This window comes from Saccopteryx bilineata, chromosome 1 (assembly GCF_036850765.1).
Source record: "Saccopteryx bilineata isolate mSacBil1 chromosome 1, mSacBil1_pri_phased_curated, whole genome shotgun sequence".
Classification (NCBI taxonomy): domain Eukaryota; kingdom Metazoa; phylum Chordata; class Mammalia; order Chiroptera; family Emballonuridae; genus Saccopteryx; species Saccopteryx bilineata.
The window spans coordinates 404,429,372-404,445,479 of NC_089490.1; the positions used below are offsets into that span (position 1 = coordinate 404,429,372).

A 16,108-nucleotide genomic window follows, 5' to 3' on the forward strand; every position below is an offset into this window, starting at 1 on the left:
CATGCCCCCGACCGGGATCCACCCGGCACGCCCACCAGGGGGCGACGCTCTGCCCACCAGGGGGCGATGCTCTGCCCCTCCGGGCCATCGCTCTGTCGTGACCAGAGCAACTCTAGTGCCTGGGGCAGAGGCCAAGGAGCCATCCCCAGCGCCCAGGGCCATCTTTGCTCCAATGGACCCTTGCTGCGGGAGGGGATGAGAGAGACAGAGAGGAAGGAGAGGGGCAGGGGTGGAGAAGAAGATGGGCGCTTCTCCTGTGTGCCCTGGCCGGGAATCAAACCCGGGACTTCTGTACGCCAGGCTGACGCTCTACCACTGAGCCAACCGGCCAGGGCAGCCATGAACTTTTTACTCTCCTCTCCTAAGCTCTGAGGGTCCCCCAACGAGGTTTGCCGCCAAGGGAGCCGCAGGCAGCAGCAGACTGTCTCGGGCTTGCGCCCTGAACCCTTCTCTAAGCCTCCCCACCCCCACTTTCTCTGACATCCAGGGAGCTGACAGCAGCCCGCCTTGGCTCACTTCTGTCCCTGTGACGTTTACTTCTCAGTGCGCTCGCTCCTCTCCTATCACGTTTCTAGGGAGCCAGAGCACCCCACGCAGGCTGTCTCCTGTTGCTTCTTCTTCGATCCTCAGCCCTTCCTTCATTGCACTGTCTTCAGCTCTCATAAAAGTACTCTCAACATCACCTGGACTGGTGTAGTGAAAGCTTTCCTCCAGGGAGTGGAGAACCCAGGCGCTCCAGGTGCGCCTGAGGCCAACTCCTCTCGGCCCAGCCCCCATCCGGTAACAATATTATAGGGAAAAAAAGTCATGTTGCAGAAACACATTTAAGGTGCAATTTGCGGGCAAGTGTGGAATAAAATATAGGGGTGGGGGTCAGGAGGCGGGCCTGACCCTGCACTAGCACTCTAGGACCTGGCGACCAACCAGCCTGTTCGCAAGGGGGAGGTGTGGCTGGACCCCGCCGGGGTGGCCCGCCCACTGCCTCACCCCGCAGCTAGCAGGCCTTTCTTGCTGCGCAGGCGCGGCTTGAGCTCCGCGGCGGGGCGGGACCAGGGGCGGGGCGAGGCGGCCCGTGGGCGGGTCTGACCCCCGGGTTGGTCTGTCGGTCTCACCCAGGCCCGCCCCGTGGGGCGGGAGCCCCGGGAGCCCCGGGAAGGGCTTTGCACCGGCAAACAGCTTGTCTCTGCAGGACAGAGAACCACACCGGCTTCTGCCAAGGCGACTGTGGCCACGATGGGCCGGAAGGTGACCGTGGCCACCTGCGCGCTCAACCAGTGGGCCCTGGACTTCGAGGGCAATTTGCAAAGGATTTTAAAGAGTGAGTCTGGGACAACGAACGTCGGGGACAGGGGAAGGGACAAAGGTTCGCTCTTGGCCGGCCTGGCTTGCTCGGTACACAAACAGCCTTGCCCTAGACAAGCTCGTAGCAGCGTGGGCACAGATAAGATAAAGGATAATTACTGCGCCCGCCCGTGTAAGTGCTCAGGTCCTCCTCCCGAATGGGAGCAGGGGATGTTTACAGAGCCCGGGAACACGTGGTGCGGACACTTGGTAAGACAAGTCTGGTCTTGGAATGCAGATGGAGGGAGGAGGGTCGGGTGCACCTGTCCTTAAATATCTTTAGGGTTTCCTGTGCCATCTCTAGAGGTAAGCTACCCATCCTGGGCGATGTGTCGGGAGAGGGGGCCAGTCACTGGGGGGGATGTTGTGAAGTGGCCAGCAGTGAGTGGGTGGTCTCTGGGGGCCTGCGGACCATCCTGGAGATGCACAGTGGGAAAAGTGGCCCAAAGAGAGAGGTGGAGCCTGCACATTTAGAGACTGGGATGTGGTCTTCCTTTTGTGGGATCACCATAGAGTTATTGGCGGCAGCACTGGCTGACTTTCGAGAGAGTAGAAGTTTTCGTCATGCCTGCCTGCCCTGCACGGCCCTGCAGGTGTGGCAACCCCAGTCGTATTGTACTCAGCCTCTTCCTGCGAGAGGGTTGCCAAGGGCAGTAAAAACGGCATGGTTCCAGTGAGGACATCTTATCAGCTAGGTACCTTGGACCTTCATCCTTTATATATAGTTTTTTTCATATTGATCTGATGTCTTCTTATGGGAGCTCAGAGCCAGTCCAGTTGGGGTGAAGAGAAGTGTTCTTGGGTGGCCCAAGCTGTCTCCCCTCAGCTAGCCTCTTCTCCCAGACTGCACTTGGGAGCTGCTGGCCAAACCTACAGGTCCAAGGTGCCTGCCATGGGCTGGTGCCTCCCGGTCCTGCCTCCTCCCTGCACATGGGGCTTCTGCATTTGCTTGTTAATAAACTACCAGGGAGTGACGCCCTCCTCAGTGAAGCGGAGGCCCAGCCCTGCAGCCCTGCAGCCCTGCCCATTTCTCCTTTTCTGCAGGTGTCAGCAGGTTGGAGAGATGCCATCTCCAGATGCATCAGGGCTGGGAGGTCACGGGCACTTTTGCATGTTGTTCTTTTTTTTAAAAACCACACCTGCTTCAGCAGAGTGTTGACCCGCCTTCGAACACGTTGTAGATGCTGAAATTGCCCCTCTTTCTCTCTTTTTTGTACCCATAGGTATCGAAATTGCCAAACAAAAGGGAGCAAAATACCGGCTTGGTCCAGAACTGGAAATATGGTGAGCGCAGAACTCGGAAACGCCCCAGGGTGGGCGGGGAGGTGCCCACAGAGGAGCACGCCCCAGGGTGGGCAGGGAGGTGCCCACAGAGGAGCCCATCAGACAGATGCCCAGGAGAGGCCCGCTCAGCGCCCTGCACGGGAGCAGGCCCCGCATGGCTGGGGGGCCTCCGTTCCACTGCCCGTGACCCATGGAGCTGAGTGTTCCCGGCCCAGCTGGTAAAAGTGGGGGCTGCGTCTGCTGGACCAGTGCCCCTCCCAGGACATCAGCTTCCTGTTTGGCCATAAACAGGTTTTGGTTGGGGGGGGGGGTGTCTCAGCACCTTTCCATAAGCGAGGGTAGCGACCACTCTGCTCAGGAGTCGGGAGCACGGATTCCTTGATTTTCTTCTTGTCTCTCATTAAAGAAATAATAGGTTAGTCGCCACCTGAGGCCTCGTACAGCCTAAGGTTCTCTTCTGACCATGGACGTCAGCTGCCCCCCACCCCGGGGCTCCCTTCCTTTCCCTTTGGTCTCTGGGCCCCTGCCCAGTCCTGGAGCCTTCATTCCTTCTTGTCTCTGGACTTGCTGACCTCCTGCAGCATGGCACTGGTCCCTGGGCCCCTGCCCAGTCCTGGAGCCTTCATTCCTTCTTGTCTCTGGACTTGCTGACCTCCTGCAGCGTGGCACTGGTCTCTGGGGCTGCTGCCCAGTCCTGGAGCCTCCATTCCTTCTTGTCTCTGGACTTGCTGACCTCCTGCAGCATGGCACTGGTCTCTGGGCCCCTGCCCAGTCCTGGAGCCTTCATTCCTTCTTGTCTCTGGACTTGCTGACCTCCTGCAGCGTGGCACTGGTCCCTGGGCCCCTGCCCAGTCCTGAAGCCTTCATTCCTTCTTGTCTCTGGACTTGCTGACCTCCTGCAGCGTGGCACTGGTCTCTGGGGCTGCTGCCCAGTCCTGGAGCCTCCATTCCTTCTTGTCTCTGGACTTGCTGACCTCCTGCAGCATGGCACTGGTCTCTGGGCCCCTGCCCAGTCCTGAAGCCTTCATTCCTTCTTGTCTCTGGACTTGCTGACCTCCTGCAGCGTGGCACTGGTCTCTGGGCCCCTGCCCAGTCCTGGAGCCTTCATTCCTTCTTGTCTCTGGACTTGCTGACCTCCTGCAGCGTGGCACTGGTCTCTGGGGCTGCTGCCCAGTCCTGGAGCCTTCATTCCTTCTTGTCTCTGGACTTGCTGACCTCCTGCAGCATGGCACTGGTCCCTGGGCCCCTGCCCAGTCCTGGAGCCTTCATTCCTTCTTGTCTCTGGACTTGCTGACCTCCTGCAGCGTGGCACTGGTCTCTGGGGCTGCTGCCCAGTCCTGGAGCCTTCATTCCTTCTTGTCTCTGGACTTGCTGACCTCCTGCAGCATGGCACTGGTCTCTGGGGCCCCTGCCCAGTCCTGGAGCCTTCATTCCTTCTTGTCTCTGGACTTGCTGACCTCCTGCAGCATGGCACTGGTCTCTGGGGCTGCTGCCCAGTCCTGGAGCCTTCACTCCTTCTTGTCTCTGGACTTGCTGACCTCCTGCAGCATGGCACTGGTCCCTGGGCCCCTGCCCAGTCCTGGAGCCTTCATTCCTTCTTGTCTCTGGACTTGCTGATCTCCTGCAGCATGGCACTGGTCTCTGGGGCTGCTGCCCAGTCCTGGAGCCTCCATTCCTTCTTGTCTCTGGACTTGCTGACCTCCTGCAGCATGGCACTGGTCCCTGGGCCCCTGCCCAGTCCTGGAGCCTTCATTCCTTCTTGTCTCTGGACTTGCTGACCTCCTGCAGCGTGGCACTGGTCTCTGGGGCTGCTGCGCCAAAGTGCTGCAAACTGGGTGTTTTAAAACAGCCGAGGTTCCTGGTCTCACAGTTCAGGAGGCCGGTGGTCCAGACTCAAGGTGTCACAGGGCTGTGCCTGCTCCGGAGGTTCTCGGGAGGTCCCACCTGCCTCTTCCAGCTCCCGGCTCCCAGTTTCTTGTCTTGTGGCCACAGAGCTCCAACCTCTTTCCAGTGTCTCCTCTTATCTCTTTCATGAGGGCATTTGTCAATGGATTGAGGACCCACCCCACTAATCCAGGACGACCTCATCTGGAGATCCTCAGTGTAATCACGTCTGTAAAGACCGTTCTTCCAGATGAGGCCAGTGTCACCACTTCTGAGGTTAGGACGTGGGCGTCGCTGTCTGGGAGGCCATTCAGCCCGCGGCGATCATCTGTCGCAAGGAGCCCAGGAGTAGGTTTCTGAGCGCTGTTTTGAATGGCTACCAGGGCTCTCTCTTGCCTGAATTTTCTGCGGGTCTCAATCTGTATCTTTTGCATTTTGTTTCTTATAGATCTGTGTGATTTTGACCACATGAAAGGTTTAAAAAGAAACCCAAAACAGACACTCTTTAACGTGAGAATGTCTCAGTGGAACTTAAAACGAAGAGAGAGGGACAGGGACCCACTGTGTCTTAATTTCAGTAAAATGCATCATTTTCTGTAGCGGTGATTCTAACTCTGGCTGCACCCAGAATCACCTGGAGGCTTCAGAAAGATCCCAGTGCCTGGGTCGCACCTGGGCACATGTGACTCGACTGGCCTCGCCCTGGGCTCCCCGGTGTGTCCCTGATGCGTCCTTGGGGCTCACCTTCCATTCCCACCCTCTGCAGCGGCTACGGATGTTGGGATCATTATTACGAGTCGGACACCCTCCTGCATTCACTCCAAGTCCTGGCCGCCCTCTTGGACTCTCCGGTCACTCAGGACATCATCTGTGACGTGGGAATGTAAGTGCCAACGCGAGCGATGAGAAGCTCAGGAAAGAGGGAAGTTCGAGGGCGTGACACTTCCAGCGCCGTCCTAGCTTGAGGGGTGCAGAATCTGCACATGTCAAGATACCAAATGCCCTCTGTTGGGAGGTGGGTTTCGGTCCCCCCACCAGCCCTGCAGATACCTAATTCCCCGCAGCGGGGGTGGCTCTCGGAAGCCGTTTTTGCACCTTCTCCCAAAAGCTCTCTGCAGGTGTGAACACACGTCATACCAGTGGGGGCCCAGTGTTCACCGGTCACACAGGCAGCGCTTTCTTCACGGTATGTTTTAGGGTGATTCCATGTCACCCCATGTTGACCTGCTGACCAGGTGCTGCTAGATGGTGTGTGTCCCATAGGCATAGATATATATATATATGGTGTAGGGCCACAGGCGTAGGCCACATGGGTAGGGCCCCAGTCTGCTGCTATTCTAGTTTCCTTGGCTGGTGGCCCCATCCTCTTCTCAAAGCCACTGTCATGTCGCTCCAGCCCCCGCTTCTGTCCCACAGCTTCTCTGACCCCCCGCCCCGCCCTCCGTGAGGACCCTTGTGATTATATCGGGCTGTTCTGCACGGCCCAGGGTGCTTCCCCCATCTCAGGGTCCGAACTCAGTCTTCACATCTGCAGAGGCCCTTTTGCCACGCAAGGTGATGTTCACAGGTCCCAGGAGTTAGGACATGAATATTCTCGGGGAGTGCTGCTGGAAGGGTCTTCCGCTCTGCTCAGCCCTGAGCTCCTGCATCTCACCCGGGGGTGGGCTTCGCCACCAGGCTGTCCGGCCGTGGCTCCTGCCGGCAGAGAGGACAAGCCGCACGGGGGAGAAGACAGGCAGCTGCTCTGAGAGGTCCAGGCAGAGGATCTGTCCATGCCCTTGCATTCTATCTAGAAGGGGCTCTGGTGGGGGGGGGGGGCTCTGCAGAATTGGGAGGGGGCAGGGTTGTGCAGGAGGTCATGAACCGATGGAGAGGGGATGGGACAACAGGACCCAGCAGGGGCAGGGAGGCAGCCTCTGGAAGGCTTGAGGACATTCTAGGATGACTTGGTGTCATTTTAGGGGACTCTCTCCTCTTTCTGAGAGGCACCGGGGACAGAAGCTTGCCGCTGGTTGTTGGTTTTGATTTGAGAACGGGCCAGAGCAGCCCAAGTCCCTGGAAGGGCCCGAGATCCAAGCGGAGCACGATCGCGCTGTTTGCTGACCGGCGCGTGCGCCCTTCTCTCTGCAGGCCCGTGATGCACCGGAATGTCCGCTACAACTGCAGGGTGATCTTTCTCAACAGGTGGGTAGGTGGCCGCCGGGACCACAGTGACCCGCACGCTCTCTCAGGCTCCGGAGGCAATGACACGGTCCCGGGAGGCATCTTGTGAGACACCAAGCAGGCAATGCAAGTGGCATTGCTTTTCTGGCCCCTGCCACCCCTGCCACAGGCACCTTTAGATGTTAGACCACAGGGCAGGGTTTGGGGACACACGGCCCTGTGGCCGGGAGTCAGTCACAGAAGGGCGGGCTTTTATTGTGCGCCCCTCTTAGACCCGCGGAGTGATACCTATTGGGTCTCGTTGTCCATGTCTGGGCTGGAGGGGTCCGCGGGCTGCTCCTTCTCTGGGGCGTGTCCACGTCAGGGACATCCTTGTCCCTTGCCTATAGGAAGATCCTGCTCATCAGACCCAAGATGGCCTTGGCAAACGAAGGGAACTACCACGAGCTGCGCTGGTTCACCCCGTGGTCCAGGAGCCGGTGAGTCCCGGCCCCGAGGCGTGGGCGCATCATGGTGACGGCTCCTCGGGTGTCTGTGACGCATCCTGGCCGTCTGTAGTGATCATGGGTGGAGGGAGGAGTTACTCAGAATTGGGGACCGGCAGATGGGGGCCGATCATTTCAGGTTGAGAAGCCCTGCCCTATTATTGTTCCAGTTACGCCTCCCTGTTTCCTGTGGCTGCTATTGTCAAGGGAGCCGTTGCACTGTGTTTTTAAATGATTCACATTTTTATGTAGGAAAACTGCAACTCCGTGTGTTGTTGCTGCTGTCATCGGCCACCTCCCTGCCTTCTCTTACTGTGCTAGTGCTTTGTGGGGTTTCTTAGGTCCCCCCCCCCTTTCTTTCAAGTGGAAATTATATAACGTATGACTAATTTTAACTTCTCCTGTCCAACATAATCGACACCGCTCGGGTCACTTTCGTAGCCACTTTGGTTAGCCCGGCAATTTCTGGAACCACGTTCTGGATACACTCTAGAACAGATGTCTTGGGGGAGGAGCATCTGGGCCCTCTCCCCGACCTTAACTCGGGAAGCCGCTCCCCTCTCTGCGGTTGGTGTCGGGTTTCTCTCGGTCCCTGGTTATTTTTACTTTGGGGGTTTAAATGGGTCGCTAATGGATGCTGAATTTATCCGCTGCCATCTCAGCATCCGGTGAGATGAAGTTGTGGAGTAAGTATGTACATCTTGGCGGTTATAGAATAAACTCCAAGCGCACCGGGTGGAGTAAACTCCGTTTCGGTTTGCTGACACCCGGTCAGGGGAAAGTTTCCTCTTTTCCAGATTGAGATGCCGCTATGGCGCTAGTTAAAAAAGAAAAAGAATTTTAAAAAAATTTTTTATCTGTGCTCTAACCGCTTTAAATATTATAGGAACGATGTATCAAGGAATAAGATGGCTGAAATTCTCTTTAAACATTAAAATTTGGTAATACTATTGAAAGCACACTTTAAAAGTTTTTGTTTTGTTTTGTTTTTTTGTATTTTTCTGAAGTTGGAAATGGGGAGGCAGTCAAACAGACTCCCACATGCGCCCGACTGGGATCCACCTGGCACGCCCACCAGGAGGCGATGCTCTGCCCATCTGGGGTGTTGCTCTGTTGCAACCAGAGCCGTTCTAGTGCCTGAGGCAGAGGCCACAGAGCCATCATCAGCGCCCGGGCCAACTTTGCTCCAATGGAGCCTTGGCTGCAGGAGGGGAAGAGAGAGACAGAGAGGAAGGAGACGGGGAGGGGTGGAGAAGCGGATGGGCGCTTCTCCTGTGTGCCCTGGCCGGAAATCGAACCCGGGACTCTTGCACACCAGGCTGACGCTCTACCACTGAGCCAACTGGCCAGGGCCTTGTTTTGTTTTTTTTTTAAATTGAGGTATGAATAATGGGCTATAAAATGCATGGTTTTAGGTCCTTTGTGTTTGGCTGTTGAGAGCACCCTGCCGTCACCACCCTAAAGAAGGTGGGGGCGTTTCCACCCGCCCCGCCCCTCGCCGTTGGCCCCTCCCCGGCATGATAGCCAGCTCCTCCTGCCTAACAGCATGGTCTTGAGGCACCCCCTGTGGTTTACTCCATTACACTATGCAGATACTTCGCTCTTTTATATAATAATTTGGTTTTAAATGGCATAACTCTGTGAGCTTGACAGCCAACCAGAACCCCTCCCGCTCTGCCCGGTCCGAGCCCTGTGCCCTAGTCCATTTGCATTTGCTGCATTCTCCCGGGACCTGGGGGTCCTGCCCCCGAATCGCTAAAGGATGTGCGCCCGTTACCATGGCGATGGCGGGATGGTAGGACAGGGTTTCGCACACGGGCAGCCCTCACCGTCTCTATCCTGCGCCATGTCTTCCTAATGCGGACACGCAGGGGCTGCTGGTTTGGTGGCCGCTCGGTGCTTGCAGGACTCACTTTTGTACAAGTCCACGGTCCAGCCGCAGACTTGTGACCTGTGTCTCTCTACCTTGTACACCTGTTGCTCCTCCCCAGGGCCAGCCAGCCGGCTGTCCTGTCCCCGTCACCTTCTGTCTCTGCTGTCTGGACCAGTTCACCCAGCATCCCGCCCCCCCCCATCTGCCTGTGTCCCCTGGACTGCTGCACCGCCGTCACCCTCAGGATGTCCCTGTCCCCTGGGCTTGCTCAGCTCCTGCCTCTACAGTCTTTCTCTGGCCAGTGGCTCGTCCCCGGGAGCCGGCTTCCTGTAGCTTTCTATGGTTCTAACACCACCAAGCAACGAATGCAGTTCTGAGATAGCCCTAGACCCCACAGATGAAGGGCTGGGTCCCACAAGACTGCCCTGGCCGCCCCACTTCAGACACCAGTCACAAGTCTAGGTGGTCACCTGGGCTTCAGGTCAACTGGCGATATAGATCAGAGGTGCCGATGACCCCCTCCCGGGGTTCGATTACTTTGCCAGAGCAGCTCACAGAACTAATTGACTCACCAGGTCGCTAGTTTAAATTTATTTTAAAGGGATGTCAGTTAGGAACAGCCAGATGGAAGAAATGCAGGAGGCAAGGTGTGGGGGGAAGGGGCGGGGCTTCCACGCCCCCCCAATGTCACTCTCCCCACACCTCCTTCGCATGCTCACCAACCCAGAAGCCCCCCCCCACCAGACCCTGTCCTTTTGAGTTTTTTTATGGAGGCTTCAGTACGCAGGCACGATTGATCATGAAAATCATTGTCCCAGAACAACTCCGGAAGGATCAGACATTGACCTGGGAAAGATCCGAGTGTAAATCTTTCAGAAGATGGCATCAGAGAGGATCCTGGCGGGACCTCGCTGCAGGGAAGACATTGGCAGACGAGAGGCAGAACATGCAAACCGTAAACTAAGACGTCAGCAAATTCAACCCGAACGCTGCTCCCGAGGACAGGCACCCTGAGGAGCCGGTGGACACCGCCGCCCACCCGGAGGAAGTGACCGTGGCTCTCACCGGGCGGACGTGTCTGTTTCCCGCGTGCTGCTGTGTCTGTGGAGAAGGCCGAGAGGGATGGGCCCAGGCGGGTGCCCGGGGCTGGGCTCAAACCTCGGTCTTGTCACCTCTCGGCTGAGTGGCTCTGGGCCAGCAGAGCGACCAGAGTGTCTGTGCCGTGGGGGTATAACTGCAGCCACCGTCCCGCGGAGCTGTGGTTGTGAGGGTGCCATGAACCCTGGTGGTCGGGCACTGAGCATGTGCCTGGCCCCCGTTGGGACTGAGAAACGGTTCTTTTCCTCAGTTCTGAGAAAAGCGGCCTATAAGCAATGCTGAATAGATAGATACGTGTTGATGAAGGTTATTGTTCAGGATGGATAAGGACCCGTGAATCAGTAAGAAAAAGCTCACCCCCCCAAAAAAAACACACCCCAATCAAAGAAACACAGGGAAAAAAGGAAAGAAACAGACCAATACACATTTCGTCGAAGAAAAACCCGTAAGAAGGCGCGAGGACAGCATTGTCACGGGTCAGGGCGGTATAAACTGGAATGGCGCTGAGATGCCTCTCTGCCCCGCTGGAGTCATGAAATCAAAACGTTAGAAAACGCAAGGCTGCTGAGCAAAGGAGCCCCCCACCACCACCCAGAAACGGTGTGAGGAGGGAGAGGTAACCCCACAGCCACCACCATCTGCTGCCGGGGGGGCCAGGGGGCGGGCGCCAACAACGCCCTGGGCGGGAAGGTCAACAGCGCTGCGTGAACCTGGGTCTACCTCAAAAATCAGATCACGTGGGAACAAAAGAAGCAGCAATGTCGCCATCAGCCAACCGACAGAGGGTCCACGTGGAACGGCCAGGCAGCCCCGAGGTCAGCGGGGTCTGTGTGTCCTGTCCCCTTCCTTGGGGAGGGACAGAAGCCACCATCCTCCTGTCCACGCCTCAGCCTTTTAAGTTTACTTAAGGAAAAGAGCCAGCAGTGCCATCCCGGAAGCTGTTGTGAATTCTAGGAAAGATGGAGAAACCGGGTTCATTCACTGTCTCCCCGGTGCACACCGGCCCACAGCCTCCTCGAGGTCACGTCTGGGAACCATCTACTGTCGAGAGTTCTGCCTGTCAGCGGAGCGCCTCGGGGTGTCTCCTTGTGCCCGAGTTGTGGCTTCAGCTCCTCTCCTGTCCACCCTGGGAACCTTGCGGAGCGGCCTGACCGTTTCAGAGATGAAACGGGTTTAGAATTCTATGTCGGGTGAATGGAGGGTGATCTTTCTAGAAGGCCCCGTGTGGGCTTCTCCTCGGGGCAACGTGACCCCGTTTCGGGTGAATCCTTGTGGTCGCAGGGGTGGGGGCGGCCGCGGCCGAGGGGACAGCGCTGATTTGCCGGCTCGGGGCCCCGTCGTCTCCCGCGCGTGACCTTCACATCTGTCGTTATTTCCCCTTCCAGGCAGACGGAGGACTATTTCCTCCCTCGGATGATCCAGGATGTCACCAAGCAGGTGAGTCTTGGGAAGAAAACGCAGTGTCACTTGCCTGTCAGCATTCGAGGCTGGCGGTGGGCCGCGTGGGGCGGGAGCCTTGGGGTCGCAGGGACAGGGCCACCGTGGCTCGTGTAGATAAACACAGTGGGGAGGGGTCTCGGGAACCGGGGGCGGGGGTGGGCGCCCCTTTTCTCTGACGTCACTCAGGCTGCTCCTGCTCAGTCCACCCTCCCTGTCCCCGGTTCTCACTGGCAGGTACAGGTGGGGTCTCCTGTCCCACCTTAACCAGCTGCCTCCTGCTAGGCTCGGGCTGGGGCCTAGGGAAGCCCAAGAAGCCAGGTTTTGGGGGAGGTTCTTGCTATAAAATTCATGGAAGACTTTGCACAGCTGCCTGTTTGTTCAGTGGAAAACCAACGTCAGAAATCTGGCTTGTGTTTGAACCACTGGCTGGACCTGCAGAACTTTTGGTCTCCCGGCCTTATCGGACCTCGTCCACCCTCTTCCTGCTGGAAGCTGTCGGGTGGCTCAGCCAGAACCCTGTTCTGTCCACTTGCCGCGGTGGTTGGGGACCGGGGCCCACAGGGGGTGTTCTGGGAGGCCCCAGCTGCTGTGGCTCCCGCCTGAGTTTCCATTCTGGCTGCCAAGTGTATTAACTTGCCCAGGATGCCCGAACAAAGCACCATAGACCGGTAGCTGGAACAACAGACATTGTCCGGGTCCTGGACGCTGGGAAGTCCGCGACCCAGGTGCCCGCAGGGCGGGTTTCTCCTGAGGCCGCTCTCCTGGGCGTGTAGACAGCCGCCTTCTTGTGTCCTCACGTGATCGTTCCTCTGGGTCTGTGTCTCCGTCCCCTCTTATAAGTACACCAGTCACATTGGGTGGCAACCCACCCTAGTGACCTCTTTTTATCTTAATCACCTGTTTAAAGACCTCATCTCCAAAAGCAGTCACCTTCTGAGGTCCTGGGAGTCAGGACTCTTACTATATGACCTTTCAGGGACATAACCCAGCCAGCACACCAAATTCTCTGCAGCCCTAATTATCGCACTTGGGACGTGCTGATCTGCTAGGTGGGTCAGCAGGGACGCACCTGAGCCTCAGGCATGGACCTGAACAGGATGGACCCCAGGGAGGGACCTCTCCCCTGATTCCACCACCCCCCGGCCCCCAGCTGTCTTCCTCCTTGCTGTCAGGGGGGTTCTTCCTCTGTCCCCCGCTTCCCTGGTGGAGAGGGGCTGCCTGCCCTTGGGCTGAGGTCTTCTTCGTTCAGGAGCCTGCCTACGTCACCAGCCCAGGTTCTGATTCCCGAGAGAGGCTCTCTGGGGGCCAGTGTGGGCTCGGTGCCTTCCGAGTTAGCGGTCGGGAGTGGCACGACCGAGACTTGGGGAAGAGATTCTCAGCCCGGACTGGGCGCCTCCCAAGTGACCTGGAAAGTTCCGACCTTGAACTGCAGCAGTGAACACATTTTAAAATCATCTGTGTGTGCATGTGTGCACGTGTGTGTGTCTATATGTACACATATGTGTGCATATCTCTGTGTATATATACATGTATGTGTGCATGCATGTGTGTATATGTCTATGTGTGTGTGCCTGTGTGTCTATACACACGTGTGCACGTATGTGTGCGTGCATGTCTATATATACACATATCTGTGCATATCTGTATGTGCACGCCTGTGTGTCTATATATATATACACGTATGAGTGCATATCTGTGTATACATGTGTGTTTGTATGTACCTGTGTGTATATATATATACGTGTGTATGTGTGCATACCTGTGTATCTCTCTATAAATATACACATATGTGTGCATATCTGTGTGTGCCTGTGTGTGCATGTGGCACCATTTCAGCAAGGACCCTCTCACTGGGAGATACCTTCCTTTGCATTCTTCTGGGATCCTGTCATACCCTAAAAAACACTCTAGTATGACCCACAAAGCCAGTGTGGGGTGCTCTCTGCAGTTTGAGGTGCAGCTGGTTGAGGCCCAGTTGCAGGAATTGTCTGCGGCAGCTGTGGGTTAGAGGCGCTGTCCCTGCCCTGGAAGCCACCGCCACTCGTGGTTTGTGAATGTGGCTCTTGGAGGCAGACATACCTGCATTCTGCTTCCGGCTGCACACGGGCTGGGCAGCTTCTGTCAGGGTTCTGGAACTTTGTGAGCCCCTGTTGGGCCATTTCGGACATGGGGATGGGGCTGCTTCCTGGCACTACCATCAGGCATGTCGAGGATGTAGAGAAAGTGCCTAGTGCCATGTCGAGCCCAGAGGCGCCCTTGACAAACGAGAGCTGTTGTCGTTAATGACCAAGATGGCAATGGCGGTTTGTGCCAATGGACACTGGCAGAGCTGGGTCAGTTTGTTGCAGCCTCATAAGCTCTGTGGCAGCTCTGAGCACAGCTCTGGGTGAGGTACATGTGACGGGAGGCCCTGGAGGGTCAGCACGGAGATGCCAGCTGTCACCAGGCCACCTGGGCCAGGACTGCTACAAGTCAGGGGCACACGGGGGCTCGAAGCAAAACAGCCGCTTTCATGAAAATCCTCTGAGTGACGTCTGGGGCTCTAGGTCAGAGGGTAGCCCAGATGGTGATGACCAAGGGGCCTCCTGTGGTCTTGTCTCTCAACTGCAGGAAACTGTGCCCTTTGGGGACGCCGTGCTCGCCACCCGGGACACCTGCATCGGGAGCGAGATCTGCGAGGAGCTCTGGATGCCCCACAGGTCAGCCTGTCCCTCTGTCACTGCAGCCCCGCCCTGGTAGAGCCGGCTGGGAGTGTGGGATATGCAAACGTCCTGGGGTCCCGGCCTCGGGCTGTGGAGATGCCTGGGAGCCTATAGGGCGCGGGGGGTGGTACGGGCAAGGTCACAGCTGGTCTCTTCCCTTCACCCACTTCTGTCCACAGCCCGCACATCGAGATGGGCCTGGACGGCGTGGAGATCTTCACCAATGCCTCCAGCAGCCACCATGTGCTGCGCAAAGCCCACACCAGGGTGGACCTGGTGACCATGGCCACCACCAAGGTAGGTGTTGGGCTGGGACGCAGAGCGCGCATGCTCCCGGGCTGGGCACTTTCTGTCTCACACACACCCAGGTCCCCAGTGCCCAGCACAGGCCGTGGCTCGTGTGCAATGGCCATCGGTGCTGCTGGCAGTGGCCAGAGCTCTATAATCACACTCACTTCTCTTTGGGGTCCACCTGCCTGACCTCACTCGACCCTCACCTCCACCCTGGGAGGCAGGCCCTGCTGTCGTCCCCTCTCTAGCACAGGACACAGGGCACCTGGTGGACAGGTGGCCGTGGGGGCTCACACCCCAGGGTCCGGCTCCCGGGCCCTCAGCCATCACACTGTGTCTCAGGACAAGTGACACGGTGACTAGGAACCAGGCATCGCGGTGGAGTGCGGGGACCACCCCCACGCTGGCCTCTCTTGTGGGTGACACAGTGAGGGCCGTGTTGTTTGGTCACTCGAGGGGCGTGTTGGCATCTGCTGTACTGGGTTTGGGCCCCGGCTTCATCTCGTGGGGTCGGTCTTCTGGGCACCTGCGTGTCCCCTCCTGTCTGATGGAGAGGCCAACGCCTGCCTCGTGGGGCTAGATGGGAGGGAACATAGACCGTGTACGTCACGCTTGGGGCCCCGGGAGGCCGAGTACGTGGCCTCGCATGGCCGTGAACTTCACACTTCTGGAGTGTGCGTTTCTTGGTTGAGGGTGCTGGTGGGAGGTGCTGGTGGTGAGCCTTTGGGAGGGTGCTGGTGATGAGCCAGTGGGAAGGTGCTGGTGATGAGCCAGTGGGAGGGTGCTGGTGATGAGCCGGTGGGAGGGTGCTGGTGATGAGCTGGTGGGAGGTGCTGGTGATGAGCCAGTGGGAAGGTGCTGGTGATGAGCCGGTGGGAGGTGCTGGTGATGAGCCGGTGGGAGGTGCTGGTGATGAGCCGGTGGGAGGTGCTGGTGGTGAGCTGGTGGGAGGTGCTGGATGAGCTGGTGGGAGGTGCTGGTGATGAGCCGGTGGGAGGGTGGGAGGTGCTGGTGATGAGCCGGTGGGAGGTGCTGGTGGTGAGCCGGTGGGAGGGTGCTGGTGGTGAGCCGGTGGGAGGTGCTGGTGGTGAGCCGGTGGGAGGTGCTGGATGAGCCGGTGGGAGGTGCTGGTGATGAGCCGGTGGGAGGGTGCTGGTGATGAGCCGGTGGGAGGTGCTGGTGGTGAGCCGGTGGGAGGTGCTGGTGATGAGCCGGTGGGAGGTGCTGGTGGTGAGCCGGTGGGAGGTGCTGGTGGTGAGCTGGTGGGGAGGTGCTGGTGATGAGCCGGCGGGAGGTGCTGGTGGTGAGCCGGTGGGAGGTGCTGGTGGGAAGTGCTGGTGATGAGCCGGTGGGAGGTGCTGGTGATGAGCCGGTGGGAGGTGCTGGTGGTGAGCCGGTGGGAGGTGCTGGTGGGAAGTGCTGGTGATGAGCCGGTGGGAAGGTGCTGGTGATGAGCCGGTGGGAGGTGCTGGTGGTGAGCCGGTGGGAGGTGCTGGATGAGCCGGTGGGAGGTGCTGGTGGTGAGCCGGTGGGAGGTGCTGGATGAG

General features: G+C 58.1%; 1 protein-coding gene across 2 annotated transcripts in view; it reads left to right on the forward strand.

Moving 5' to 3' along the window:
* Positions 1-1,110: 1,110 nt before the first annotated feature.
* NADSYN1 (NAD synthetase 1) overlaps positions 1,111-16,108 on the forward strand; it is a 31,499-nt gene continuing 16,501 nt past the window's right edge. For both annotated transcript variants that reach the window (XM_066252299.1, XM_066252300.1), the window contains exons 1-8: positions 1,111-1,318; positions 2,565-2,625; positions 5,276-5,392; positions 6,640-6,693; positions 7,062-7,151; positions 11,514-11,565; positions 14,179-14,267; positions 14,450-14,567. In XM_066252299.1, the coding sequence (XP_066108396.1) occupies positions 1,234-1,318; positions 2,565-2,625; positions 5,276-5,392; positions 6,640-6,693; positions 7,062-7,151; positions 11,514-11,565; positions 14,179-14,267; positions 14,450-14,567 (666 nt within the window). In that variant the 5' untranslated portion in view covers positions 1,111-1,233. The remainder of the gene's footprint in view (positions 1,319-2,564; positions 2,626-5,275; positions 5,393-6,639; positions 6,694-7,061; positions 7,152-11,513; positions 11,566-14,178; positions 14,268-14,449; positions 14,568-16,108) is intronic.